A 14,717-nucleotide genomic window follows, 5' to 3' on the forward strand; every position below is an offset into this window, starting at 1 on the left:
TGCTGGCACTCAGCAATTACCGCCGTATGGCATAGCCCAATTATGGTACTATTAACTTTAGTTCTCTGGAAATTCAGTGATTAATAATACTAATAATTCTGCTGACCTCAAAGTAATTGCAGAACATTAAAGGAGAAAACTGTTTCTAATTAAGCAATCCTCAATCCTTCTGCTTTCTCTATTTTTTGGAAGCTCCTGGTGCCTCTCGTCGGGCCGTCATTGCCCCGGGGATGGGACTGGCAGGGGACAGGGTAGGCCCAGGAAGCAGCTTTTTCCCCCAAGAGGCGACATTCCTGGAACAATATGGCATTTAAAAACCAGCCTGTGTGAGCCATAACCACACACCCTGCATCCAACTACTGATGGCTCTGGCATCCTGCTGAACGTGTGCATGTAGATCTACATGCAGGCCTTACACTTCAGAGGCTTGCACTTCTCTTGGCAAAGGATCAGTGGAGGTTTCCCCCAGAACTTTTCCTCTAACACACCAAGTGAAGATTATCTCCTTCAGTCACTTCCCTAGATCTAACCACCACCCTGAAGGAGCCTTTGCAAGGCCAGTCCTTTGCTGCCATCACATTTTACTCCTTGCAAAATTCAGAGCAGTGTTCCTAACTATATAATGTGCATCCGCTTTGTTTTTCTTGGGGAGCAGGAAGGGAAGGCAAAAAATCTGCTCCTACAGAGGTCAACCTTTTAATCTTTTTCTCCTTTTCTAAGGCCCGAACCTCGTCATGCTGAGGGAGACGCATTTACTGTGATGCACCTGGGACAGATGTACCTGGGACAGCCTCTGAAGGATGGTGATGTCCAAGAGGGCAGGTCAGCACATTCCCAAGGGAGACCAGGTGATGTGGAAACCCAAACCAATGCTGCACAGAGCCCAGTCAGCCCGAGCTCACTGCGAGCTGTTTGGCAGCAGCTTCCTCCCAGCTGGGCTGCTACCAGGGTGCTTGTTGCAAAACGTCCAAACACTCTGCTCACACCCATTTGCAGATGGGCCACAGTTGGTTTGCTGAATAAGCTGGCTATTAGCAAGCTTCTGTAGCTGCACTGGGTTTTTGTTCTGTTTTTGGATGGGTTTTTCGGGGGTCTTGTTTCAGCTCTGGCATGCCAGAGAGATTTACAGAAACAACATCAAAAGCCCAAAAGTGCAGGGGATATATGCACTAAGCTGACCAGCAGCCTCCAGATTTGTCAAGCTGCTATTTATTAAAGCACTGGCAACCAAGGGTGGCTGTAACTATGTTAAGATCAATTCCAAAAGTCAACAGTGAAAAAATGCATCCATGCATCCAGTGACCACTTTCAATAAGCTTCCTTCCCCACAACCCCTGCTCCTTCCCCCTCGCAGCGTGATGGGAGAGGAAAAATAAATTGGAGGCCAAAAAAAAAAAAAAAGAAGAAAGGACCAATACCTGAACAGAAAATATGTTGGTCTACTGGAGGCTGACATGTAGAACATCCACGGCTTCAGGTTAGACGTGGGCTTCTGAAAAGCACTGCAGCAGCCAAAGGAGAGACGATGGGCAGAGGCTCTGCAGCTGCAGGCTGCTGTAAGCTGTGCTGTTGGTCTGACGATTGAACGAGGGAAGTCTGCAGCTCTGTGTGCAGCTGCAGGACTGCTCAGAGAGAAATCCAACAGTGACGGTTGAAGGAAGAGACTGGAATGAACAACTACTTTATCTTGCAAAATCTGCTATCGGGTGAAAACATGAAGACGGATGCATGCGGCAGCAAGAATTAGATGAGGTGATTATGTTCATTTTATGGTCAATAAGGTCTTCATATTTAGAAAATCAATCATAAAACAAGCTGATCAATGGAAAAAAATTGAAAACACAGGATCTGTTAAAAACACACAAAATACTTTTATAGCTAGCTACAAACATAATGACAGACACTTATAAAGTATCTATATATATATTTAAACTTAATTTTTCTTTCTTAGAATTAGAGCTACCATTATCTTCAAAGACTTCAGGACTGTTTCAACAGTTGAATTACAAGACAGCTCGGTCAGAAATTACAAAATAAGCTGGGTTTAAATAAAGAGGGAAAATAATCCACAAAACTCACTTCAATATAAATTTATATTAAAAACATCATTCTCTCGATGCATTTTCTGAAGTTGTGAAATGTTGAACTTCTAGAATTTCGATCTGTGCTTTGTTGGTTTGGACTCAGGAGTAAAGCAGTTCACTGCTCACTTGTTTCTGGCCGTTCAGACCGCAGGTCTGCTGAAAGGGAAACGGGCTTTCAGCCATTTCCCCCACTGAGCTGCTACTCTGTGACCGGAGACTCGAATCCCAGGGCAGAGTCCTGACCAACACCCCTCTGGGGATCCGTCCTGCTCTGCAGGCAGCAGAAGCCATGCTGCAGCTCAGAGTGCAAACAGCAGCTCTGGCCCTGCTCTCTCCAGAGGCAAAGCTCAGACACCGCGCTGCTCCCACTGGTGCCCAGTTATCTAAGCATCACCACTGCTGATGCTGAGCAGAGACCATGCTGAGCAAAAGCAAGTATTCAAACACCTCAGAATTTGGAGTAACACAGGGATTCTGCTTGAGTTAGAAGGGAAGGCGGTTGTTTTTTCCTTAAACCTCAATAGTCTAGCACAGCCCTCAGAGTAGAGTTAGACACAAAAGTGCAAAGCAGATGGGTTTCAATGCTTCCGAAAGCCTCAAAATGGTGTTGTTGGAAGTCAGACTCTAAAACAAACTTAGGGTAAAGTCTTTTTGAAAAGAAATGTATTTTCTTCATAAATACAGTACAATTACATTTTACAATGTCTTTTTACTTTCTAGACATAAGAATGCTAGCTTTTAAAAAACAGTTCCTATACAAATACATGGAAGAGAAGCCCACCCCACAGCCCCCACCCCAGCCTGAGCCGCGCCAGCCCCAGAGGCAGGGGATGCCCAAGCGCCCTGGAGCTTTGCTGTCCTCACTCCCCCATGTGGCCACCATTTTGTAAGCAATGGAAGAGCACATCCTTTGGCCACAGTTACCAGGATTTGCCACATGGGTACCAGCAGTGGCTCCTATGCTCTGTCCTGACTCGCGGATGCGGTCGGCACACTCAGCACGGGATCACGGAGCAGGAGGTATCCTTGGAAATTATTCTGGCCTAAAGCCCCGCAAGTTCCCTTCTCTCAGGCAGCCTCAAAATCAAAGCAAAGCTAATGCTAGGGCCTCACATTCTTCCGATTGCCTGCAGAGGCACAGGCCACACTGCATTTCAGCTCCCTGCCAGTCTTTGCTTACCTCAGCCACCCCCTGCAGCCTCCTGGGGAGCAGCTCGGATCCCCAGGGATCCCCCAGACCTCAGACAATGACAGCTGTAGACCAGGAGCTGCCAGAAAGGAGCTGCTCAGAGTTAACAAGGAGACTGGGACAGCTGGGAAGAAAAGCTTCCCAACCCCAGCCTGCCCCCTGAATATCACATCTCAAAGGAACTGCCCGAGGAAAGGACTTGTGAGTTTGGCCATTCTGTAAGTAGGGAAAGGAAAGAGGAAAAGTAACTACACTTGATTTTCTTGTTTTGCTCTACAAAGAAGAATATGTGGCTTTTTTTTTTTTTTTTTTTTTTTTTTTAAGAAAAGCTACAATTCTGCTTCTAATATCCGAGTTTAAGAAAAACTCTTAGTCTAGAATTTTGGTTTGCAAAGAAAGTCATTGCAATCACTGTGTTAAAAATCACATTCTACTAGAAACAAGCTCTACTGAAGAAAAAGGATCTAGGTGTGCAGTTTGTCTCCTTAAAGCGGTTTCTGTTTAAAAACAAAATAAAAATCTGTACAGGGAGACTGAGGACTATAGTACACATCTTCCTCAAAGAAAGCAGCGCTATTACATTCACATGAGGGTGGCTCTGAGGAAGCTCGAGGGGAGGACTACATTCCTGATGGCCGTGTTTGTCAGCTCAGGAAGATGACCTCAAACTTCCCTGTCAAACGTTTTGGGGGTTTTGTTTTTGGGAGAAATCAGAACCATAAAGTAGGGCAAAGAACTCAGCTGAAGGAATGTGAAAACGCATCATTTGCTTCCAGATTGGCTTCCATTAGCACAGAACCACTGAGATCACTGCAGTCCTGATGGCATGGACTGTCAAAGAGCACCTGGCTGCCCTGTCCGGAGGAGACAGCCACTGTGCAGAATCTATCCTCTTATCTCCTATTTTTTGTTTGTAAAAATAGGATGTGGTGGAGTTCAGTTTGAAACCAGTGAGTGACAGAGAATAAACAAACTATTTTACCTAGCCCAGCCAAACAGCCAACACCAACTGTGGAAAAGCAGAATGACAAAACACATTGTATCAATAAATGATCAGAATGTTCCTAGACACTGTGGAATCAATGAGAATCAAGTGAGCTGGAACTGTTTGTGCAGAGCCCTGCAGGTGCAGAACTTCTTTCTAACTGCTAAGAAACACTTGTAAAAATGGAATGTCACTTTTCCTGACTTTAAAAGAATAGAAAAAACACTTTTTCCCTCCTCTCTCACAGATATCCCAGTGGCATCCCATCTCCCTTATTGCTCAGTCTAAGCCCAAACCACAAAATATAATACAGAAAATGATGCTGAAATGGTAGAAAGATGAATATAGTGGCCTAACAAGAAAAGCTTCTCCTGCATTTCCAGCAATTGCAGAGGAGGAAGAGAAATCACTCAAAACCATCAGAGTGAGCACTACTTCATATAATGGGATGAAATTAAGTCAAGAGAAATAAACATAAGGAATGAGAGCAAAGAGGCTGTAAGCAGTTTGTCTAGAAAGGGGTGGAGAATTAAATCAAACTGATTATTAGAATACCCTTAGGAAAGGTCTACTGTATGCTGCAGAGCAGTGTGGACCCATTAGGAAGAGGCAGTCCAAGCCTTAAAGTGCAGCTCTGAAGCACGTCACGTGGCAGAGATGGAAGGGAGACTGGGCAGCCTGCTAGAGAGATCACTGGTAATTCCAGGTCACTTAGCTTTCGCCTGAATTTTGTACATAATATGCATTTTGCCAACTGACTTCTGGGGGTTAGGCAGGCTGAGGAATACCAACAAGCAGGAGATTTGCTAGAAGCAACAGGAACTGTTTGCCTTGCTTTTCCAAGTGACTGTCACTGGGGAGGACAAACAGAAACCAACTCAGGGCTGACTGTCAGGCACTGCTACGTTACCTGTGCAGCAGGGAGAAGGCACTTCCCTTCAGCTCACACCCCTCCATGGTAACATTCACATTACACCTGTTGAATGGTAAGGCCATTTCAACTGGACACCTTATCAGTAGTGTCAGCTACGTAGGAATTGAGGACATTCACTAGCTGTTGGATGATTAATTGATGATTTTCCTTTTTTTCTGAAGTGAAATGATCTGAAATAAAAATCTGGCTACTCTAATGATGTCCAGAAAGCTGAGGCTAGCCAGGTTGCAGACCTGTGACTACTGGCTAATTAAACATTTTAACATTCAAGTAAAAAAAAAAAAAAAAAGACAAAAAGATTTTAATAGAAATTAATATTGAACTGTTTTAATAAAATGCAAAGACAGTAAGAAAAATACTTAAACATTTACGTCTATTGGTCTTAGTATTTCCTTACAGCATCTGCAATCAAAGCAGTGCTGTATTCTTGCTAGTCCCCAAGGATCTGAGAACCTGACAATTAGAATGTGTAACTTCCTTCTGTAATGCCTCTTGGTCTTTATTTAAGCTGCTTTCTTCAGTTAGTTAAAGAATATATATTTTGGAAGGACAGAATTTGCCATCTGAAACTTTACACACAGCTCTTGTTTAAACCTCTACCTCGGAGGCTTTGCTATGTAAAAAAGAATCTATTCTCTCTCCCAGAACAAAGGAGGGCATGGGAAGTAAAGAAAAACCTGCTAAGGATGCAGTAGGTTAAGTTGTAACACTGGAAAGCAACAGGGCTTGCCACTTGCACTACTGTAAACCGGGGGAAGCTCCACTAACTCCAATGGAATTACAATGGCAGAAATCTGATCTAACAGATCAGGACTGAGTCAGCAAAATGTCCTTTTTTCATTTATGTAAAACATGAATGCAATATATTACTTACTATCCACTGTATAAATTATTGAACAAGTACTTACGTATAAGACTACGGCAACTTTTTCGATGCAAACTGAAAATGTGAAATGTTACATTAATCACTGGAGTCTTTTTGTTGTTGTTGTTGTTGTTTTTTTTTTAAAGACATAATACAATCTGGAAAAAAAAGTTACCATACTGAAAATGGAAATCTTTCCAGGTTATGAATGACAAATACCTATTCTTACCCAGAGTGAAAAGATAAACTCCTGTGATCATAGCTCATATTTATGAAAGCTCCTCAGCTTGAGAATACTTGCATCCTGGAGCCATCAAGTGATGCTTCCAAATAAGACCCTGGCTCCATCACTACAAGCCCAATCTGCCCCTCTTACTGTGTTCACATTGGACAAACAACCAACACCTATGAGAGTAGGTACTTCTGCTTAAGAGACGACTTTAAAAATACTGATATGAAATATAAGATGTAGTGCACCTAAGTTATTGATTTTTATCCAGGCATTACCAGATCCAGTATTCAACAAATAAAGGGGATACTTTCAAATAACAAGCACTGTGGATTTTTTTTTTTTTTTTATAATTTAGAACAAATTATAAATTAACCTGTCCATACTTTTGAGACATAATATACAAGAGCAAACAGCTGAGTGTTCTTTTATTACTCAGGTACTACAATTTTTTCCCAATAAAATTGTCTTTTAAAAAAATTCTTGCTATTGAATCCGAGTTCAGATCCGGTACGGGCTTTCAGATGAGGTATTCTACCATCTCTCCATCTGGGAGGTCCTGCCCCATGGTTTGAACAGGGGCTTTTCTTTCGAGAGTACTGGAGTGGAAGAGTGGCCCATCTACGTGATGAGGGAAAACAAGAGAGACAATAATAGCTATAACTTCAATCACAGATGAACTGTGAGCACAGGATCAGAAAAGTGAGGTTAACATTGTAAGCCATCTTCTGTCATTGGCCAAAAGGCAGCTAACAACTTATTGGTTAGTTAGTAAAACCCACTATTCTAAAATACGTCAGGTATTTTCTGAAATTCCCTTTCAGCATCTCTCATGGATACACAACATCATATAAAATGGGAGAAATTTCATTTAAACTAATGCAGCTAGTGTACACTTTCACCACAAACAAAATCTGTTCCCCTGCTTCTCTCAATGCAAGATGCGCAGCAAACCAGCCAAATTCACTCTTCCATAAAGAGCAACATAATTGCAATGTGTCTGCAAGTAGAAGAGGCAAGGTTGTATAATCTGCATTGATTTGGCAGAGTGGACTGGAAAACGAGCAGTTCTTGCCAGCTCAGAGCTCTGTGGGAAGCAAATTCAGCCTCTGTGATAGTCACTGTCAACATGATCTACTTACACCACTGCTGAAGTTGGCCCTGCAATGGGACAGTGTAATAACGAGACAGCTTTATCATGGTAGTTACCCTTCCTTCTTTGGTCTCCCCCTTAACTGAGTCCACTTTGCTCTGAAAACTCACTAAAACCTGATGGCCAGTTTCTACAGCTCATTTTCATATGCTATTTAAAGCCCACAGACCACCCTCAACTTACTTCAGAGGAGACTTGCCCATATACCTGCTCCAACTCTGAAATCACGCTGTACTTCTCTACTCAGTGTGTCCATGCTTATCGCACCACTCTGAAGGCATTATTTTTTTCTTCAGAGTGTTTGAGATTTCTCAGAACAGGGCTAATTCTTGCCTCTGAAACCCACAACAAGTAAACCCAGCTTTCCCGAAGAGAAGAAGGGACAGCAGAGCCTGCCCCATGGAGCAGAACAGTCAGTGAGCCAGTGGCACAGGGCCCTCTGGGAGAGAAGCTGAGCTTCCTTACCTGTTTTGTCAGCACTATAGGGCAGGCTGGCAGTGGGGAGCCGTGCTGGTGTGGGGGCTCCAGGGGAAGGTGCAGCTTTGCTTTGCTCGTTGCCTCGGTCAGTCTGGGTGCTGCAGTCCCGGCTGCCTGTTTTAGAGTGGGCTGACAGCAACGGGGTGGAAGGAAGGACAGGAGAGGGCGTGGAGGGAATGGATTCGGAACGATACTCTGTTCCCAGCAGAACACCTGTGTGGAAAAAGAGAAGGAAATTTCACAATCCCAAAAAACTAACTGGAATCAGTTCTCCCCATCTATGTAGTACTTGCTCTAGGATCTACACTTTAGCTGCCAGCTTTAATTTACCTTTCCATAGCACCTTTCACCACTTGGTGCTGAAGTACCTGAAGAGTAGCAGTGTTCTCATGTTGCTGCATGCAAAGCTAAGCGAGCTGGCTCTACCATCTTAATTCCCTGACTCTGAGCAGTTGCTCAGTTGCGGATGGATAAATCTGCACACCCTGAAATCAGCTGCAAGAGATTTTCATTTACTTATCAGAAACTTAGGGAAAGCTTATGGGTCCAACTTCTTTCCAGAAAGAAAAACATCATCTAAGATTCCCTTTGATATGATTTCCTTTCTCCAAACAATAGTGCCAAGCCATTCCAGGCAGAAGTCATGTTAGCATGGGCACAACTCTACAGGACAGCAATCCTGATTTGTGTCTCTGCTGACTGAAGGAGACTTTACACCTTCAGACAGCTGTAACAGCCCAGCTGAAAGCAAGTGCCTGGGAACTCTGAAAACCAGATCTCAAATATTGCTTATATCAGGTACCAAACCAAGTGGGAATTAAGGCTGAAAAATTTTCATGACTGAGCCTGGACATCAGAAGTCACCGCTTCCCCAAAAATGATTAAAGCAAGCAGCTGCTGCAAGTGTGTTCCATTCTGCTTGCAGGCAGTTTTCCTGCATGCTAAGCCAGTCAATCTGTCTGTCAGACATCTACCTTCTGCTGTTCCTGCCTCCCCTATAGGCAGTGACTGGTGTACCTTAATTGCCACCATTATTTAAAAATTACCTAGGCTGCCTTTCCAGCTCTTGTCCTCCCTCTTCTCTTCCAGGATGGGAGTGCTGCTCAGAGTGGATGAGTGGGACAGCAAGCCCGAGCCAGCATTTGAGATTGACATCAGTGACTTGGCAGGCCTCATGGAGGAGAGCTGGTCTGTCTTACCAGGCTCCTTCCGGGAGCGCTGCTGCAGGACTTTGATCATGGCATCCTTCTCTATGATCTGAGCGTGCAGAGTCTTGATCCTTTTTGAGAAGAACAAAGGACGACAATGTGCTTGAACTTCCATCGCTTTGGACTGAGGCCTCAGCACCCCACAGCTGTGACCTGAACTCCCCTGGGCATTCAGGGAGGCACGGAGAGGACACCCTAAATACCCTCCATGGCATAGTGTATGAGGCCTCCTGCACATGTACACAGAAAACTTCACTGAGACACCCCCTCACCTCTGGCTACTGGAAATTACTCTGAACAGGCATGGGAGAAGTTCTGAAGCAAGGCTGAGAGTTATGGGTGGGGCATGAGGCTGACAGAAAGAAAAGAAAAGAAAAAGAATATTCACAAAGTCTGGGGAGTCTGCAGTGGAAAAAGCCTGGGGAAAAACAGTGAAACAATAAAGAAGTGGCTCAAACTTGGGGTCTGATGAAGATGCCCTGAAGAGAGAGCTAGGCACGAAATCTAAATACAGATTTTGGATTGCTGTGCAGTTACTTCCTTGGCCAAACAAATGTCTGGCATTCTACAGTGTTGTAATTGGTGAAGACATGTGAACTTCTTATTCTGAGGCATCTGCCTGAATAATTAGAATCCCTGTCCTAAAGTAGCCAAATAAGAACAAACTGCATTTTACCTTCCCTCCATGTCCAGACACCTCCTGTTGGCAAGCAGGATCTCTTCTTCCTCCTTCTGAATGCGAGCTTCCAGCGAGGTGTCATAGCTAGGGTTAGGTGAGTGGCTGATCACTGTTGTATCCCTGGGAGAGAGCAGTAGAGCAGATGAAGGGCAAGCTAATCATGCTGCTTTCCTTCTAGCAGTGCTAAATGATTGCTCAAAAGTAACAAACAAGAACAACTACTGTTTCTGAGTTTAGGCTGGTTCAGTGTCTTTTGAAAATCCCACTCCCAGTCCCTAATGAAAGAAAATATGCAAATAATACTAACAGTCAACTTGCTGTCTATCTCAGGCCAGTCTATGATCTAACTGATTTACTGTGCTAACTTAAACAGATTGATGGGGCAAATCCAAGGAGAGGAACAGGAAAAGATAACATAGAATGTTAGGCACTTTTCTTCCACTGGAAAAGTACAAACTTTGCTTCAGATGCAAGGTTTTTTCCCCTTCTCTTCCAAGAAGTGGGTATCTAAGTATCAAAGGGAACTAGGCATTGAAGTTTCTTAAGTAATTCTACACAACTTGATCCAAAAAACTTAAGAGTGGGGCTGAAAACAATTTAAGATCAATTCCATGTAATGCCCAATGTTAACACTGTAATGGTTGTTCACTCGATTAACCAAAACATAATATGCCATTCTATTTGTTGCTGTACAGTCAGAATGAAGTCACTGTACTATGCTCTAAACCACTGTATGATTCCTAACGCTTAGGAGCATGTTACTGACATAGCTGTGTTAACACAGTAATAATTAAAAAATTAGCTGAAGTCATCAATAGCTGCAATTCATTGTAATAAAAAACTTGCTCTCTTAGACCCAGCAGCCCTAAGAACTGTGTGGTAAATGCACATTTAACCCTGTAGAAGTTCAGATCAGGAACAGCAGCACAGCAGCGTGAAGGGCATAGGAAGGTCACTCATCAAAGAACCCTAACTTGACCCGGGTTCCTGCCTGTGCTGTAAAGCATCCTTCCTGCAACTCCATCTTCCTAAGGGATGCTATTTTCTACCACCAAAGAAAAAGGAAAGCAAATTCGTGTGCAGTGTAGATGAGGTTACCACTGAAATTAGTGAAATCCCTTACAGCCTGTTGTTGAGAAGGCTATAATAAACAGCATGTAAACTGGCAGCAGTACTGATGGAACAGTTTATTTTAAGGGAGAAGGAGCTAGAAGGAAACGGAAAAGTAGAGGTTTGCTCTTTCCTGACTGGAAAGCATTCTTTGTTCTTTTAACAAAACCTAAACAGTCCTAACACATCCCCTCTCATTCCACGATAAACAATAGACCAGACCCCTATTTATCAATGCATGCTGAAAATATAACATAGCCTCCAGGGCCAAGCAGCATCAAGAGCCTTTAGAGAATCTCTAGGGAGGCAGAAAACAGTTCACAAGAAACTCAATACCCCAAAATAACAGCCTGCTTGGGGAGCAAGGTAAGTCTTCAAATGCTAACACAGCAGATCTGCAACTTTCCCCCTGTAATTTCAGTATGATCTTATGTGCTAGGAAGCCAGCTGTGATAACATCCCTATTTGAATCTCGTTCGTGAAACAATCTAAAATAAAATCTGCTGTTAAGAGACAGAAACTAGTGATCAATGAAATTACATGTAAGCACTACCTGAAGTTAAAGAGCTGCTCTCCAATAACAGCACTTGTTTACCAGCTAGCTGAAGACTTGGGCCTATTTATAACCATAATAACTGCTTCTATACAGCTGCATTGGAATGTGAGCTTGTTACCCAATTTCAGACACCCTTCCCTTCCCCCTCCCACAAGAACTACTCTCCACACACAACAGAATGTTTTGAGCAGAATTTCCTAGTAGATGTTTCTGGTTAGTAACCATGTTGAGGACAATACCACAAAGTGATTTGCAAAAACATTCTGGAGAACAAGCAAGCCATTCAGGGAAAATGATGTGAATCACCAATCTCACCCCATCCCACATGACTTCAGCAAGGACTGACTCCTGTGTGAAAAGAAAAAAAAAAAGAAAGAAAAAAACAACCCTCCTCACACATCTACTTTTGAAGCAACAGCTTCTAGGAATGGCTTAGGACAACTCTAGTCTGGAGAATGGCTCTGGCATGTGGTGGAACCTTCCCTTGCAAAAACGCTTCTTACAGTTAACAGTCACACAGCTCCCAGGAAAAGCAGCCACGCTCCATTTGTATGCAGAGGTTTGTGAAGATGTGCAGACCACAAGGAGAGGTATTGTGGGAAGGTGATGTGACAACACTGTTTTGTGGAAAACACTGTTTTGTGGAAAATATGACATCCAACAGGAAAAAGAAAATAATCCCTGTACTGTGAATAGTTTAATTTACCTCTGAGCAGCCACAGTTGCAGCTGCATCTAAAGCAAACTGTCTCATCACACTCTCCTCCAGGTACTTCTGTTCCCACTTGGTCATGTCAGCTTCCAGAGCAAGAATCCTTTCTTCCTTCTCACGCAGGAGTTCCATAAGCGCTGTGGCATTGTACTCAGAGACGTTGGCAGCCTGAGATGTACCCTGACGCTGATTGTGAAACACAAAGCAAAGAGAAGTTTCAGGATGCACGTGTTAGACTCAGGGTTGGTTGGTCTGCTTTTCTCTGAGTGGCAGGGGCTGGTGCAAGAACCCCCCAGAGTGAATTTGCAGTGGCTATGCCACTCGAGGCAGTCTGGCCTAATATACCTCCCTACGTCCAAACCTGGAAAAAAATGCAATGCAAGCCAGGCTCCTTCTATATCCACATGTTGAAGCTCAAAAGCCATAAAATACCAAGAACTGCTCCCAAGAAAGACAACTTAAGTCACAGCACTTGTGGTAGAGCACTTCTTTGTGCTACTCCAGAGCTGGTAACACTAACAAGTGGGTATCTGAGATGGAAAATACTCCTTAAGGCTTTTTTCCACGTGCAAAGCCACAAGAACATGTCAGAGAGCTGGATATGCTCCTCAGGTCTGATGTCTCTAGCCCGTTCTCACTGCCTAAAGTAATCACACTTACATCCATTCCAGCAAAACAGTAACTAGTGTACAAGATTTATCAGTTTTAAAAAAATCCAAATATTTTTATAGCATTTGAATACTAAATCAATATGATCTTTGTATACCTGTGGACTAAGTAGCTGGTGGTTAAAAATAATTTAGTTCTAACAGAAGATCTGGAAGACAGACAACCTTTTCTCATAAGTCAATATTAAAAAAAATGGAGATCTGCTGTGCTGAAAGTTCAAAGATAAAATGCATCTTATCTGGGATTTGTGTGACACTTGACTTGAAGACAAATTGGGCAGGTCATCCGCTTTACATTCGGCTCCGAATTCTTAAACCATGACAAGAAAGTTAATTTTTTGCTTTGACTAAGGCTCAAAATCAGAAGTTGGGCGTTCAGATTACTTCCTCTTCCAAAGGTAGCATGGAAGAAAATTTACCAAATTATGTTAACTACCACTAAAAGCACTACAAAATATAATTATAATGTAAATATCTGCTCCTACACAGATATGGCAGTTGAGGACCAAATTTAAACTAAACATAAATTAGATTATAGGTGAACTGTCGGGTTTGCAAGTTATTCTGGAAATATGATGCAGGCCTACATTGGATGCAAGCTGAAATAAAACTAAAACCTCCCACCCAATTTACAACGCCTCTGCACAATCTACTTCTCATCCATTTTTTTTCCCCCACTGAAAAAGACTCACGCTACAAGAACATATTCTACATGAAGCTCCTGTTTCCAACAACTGCATTTACAGAACTGGTTTTGTGGTTTTGGCAGTTTTGTGTACGTTTTTTTTTTTTCTTCATATAAAAGTTTTTTGAAGGGCCTTTCATTTCAGTCCAGTTGTTACTGACTTTTACTTAAAATTTCAAACTGTAAAGAATATTTTAAGAATAATATAAGAATTAATAAGAATAATACAACCAGGTTGCCTAAAATTACAACACCATCTAGCTGTATGGCTCTCTTATCACAGGATGCACAGACTGTTGCTCTTTTATCTAAATTTTCTGGTTAGAAAGAAATAATAAATCAAGTCAAAACAGAGGCCAACATAATCGTTTCCAAAAGAAAAAATTTGCTGATTTTACAAGATGAAAAAAAAACACTGCCTTTCTTTTGCACATGTTGTAGTGTCAAATCCTACAAGAAGCCTAGCCAGGGCCCAGAGAAAGACAGGATACCTGCTGCATCCGGAGAGATTCCAGCTCTCGCTCCAGCCGGGTCCGCAGCCTATGCTCCAGCTGTTCCCGTTTCTCACACGCTGCCTGCAGCTGAACCAAGGCCTGTTGCATCTTCTCCACTTTCTCAACATAGACCTGCTTCTTTTTGAGCTGAAACAAAAAGAAAAAAAACATAACATGAGTTAAATAAGGGGAACTTTTGGCTCTGTATGCCTTGCAGAACACAGCACTAGCAGCCAGAAGGATCACGTTCACATTACTGCTGTCAGGGTAACCTGGACTCCAAACAAGCCTGCTGTTACAAGCCCTTCCCATCTCCACTTTCCTGCTAGGTTTATTTCTCCTTCTTGTCCTCAGCATCCCCATGGTAGTGATGGGGAAACTGAGGTATGGATCTACTGTGAAAGACTGAGAGCATTAACAGGCTGGGAAGGGCACCTAAATTGGTGACGAAGGCATTTAAGTGAGTTGGTGCATGCTATTGAGGTACCTGTAGCAAAGACAGCAAATAGAGCTGGCCTGCTGTCATGGTTTGAAGAGTTAATCACGTGACACTCATCCCTCCCCTAGGGAGAAAGGGGGAAAAGGAAGAGGGGAAAAAAAACAACTGAGATAAGAAAAACCGATTTACTAAAAGGAATGCAAGATAATACAGAATAATTAAGCGTAATAAATCAAAACGAACCAAAAATA

The 14,717-nt window shown here is 42.9% G+C and overlaps 1 protein-coding gene across 6 annotated transcripts in view; it reads right to left on the bottom strand.

The window, feature by feature from the left end:
• Positions 1 to 1,851: 1,851 nt before the first annotated feature.
• Positions 1,852 to 14,717, bottom strand: part of AMOT (angiomotin) — a 61,973-nt gene continuing 49,107 nt past the window's right edge. For all 6 annotated transcript variants that reach the window (XM_052673255.1, XM_052673257.1, XM_052673254.1 and 3 more), the window contains 6 exons: positions 14,025 to 14,174; positions 12,176 to 12,366; positions 9,801 to 9,923; positions 8,963 to 9,195; positions 7,905 to 8,129; positions 1,852 to 6,907 (listed from right to left, as the gene is read on the bottom strand). In XM_052673255.1, the coding sequence (XP_052529215.1) occupies positions 6,807 to 6,907; positions 7,905 to 8,129; positions 8,963 to 9,195; positions 9,801 to 9,923; positions 12,176 to 12,366; positions 14,025 to 14,174 (1,023 nt within the window). In that variant the 3' untranslated portion in view covers positions 1,852 to 6,806. The remainder of the gene's footprint in view (positions 6,908 to 7,904; positions 8,130 to 8,962; positions 9,196 to 9,800; positions 9,924 to 12,175; positions 12,367 to 14,024; positions 14,175 to 14,717) is intronic.

This window comes from Tympanuchus pallidicinctus, unplaced genomic scaffold (assembly GCF_026119805.1).
Source record: "Tympanuchus pallidicinctus isolate F22 unplaced genomic scaffold, pur_lepc_1.0 scaffold13, whole genome shotgun sequence".
NCBI lineage: Eukaryota > Metazoa > Chordata > Aves > Galliformes > Phasianidae > Tympanuchus > Tympanuchus pallidicinctus.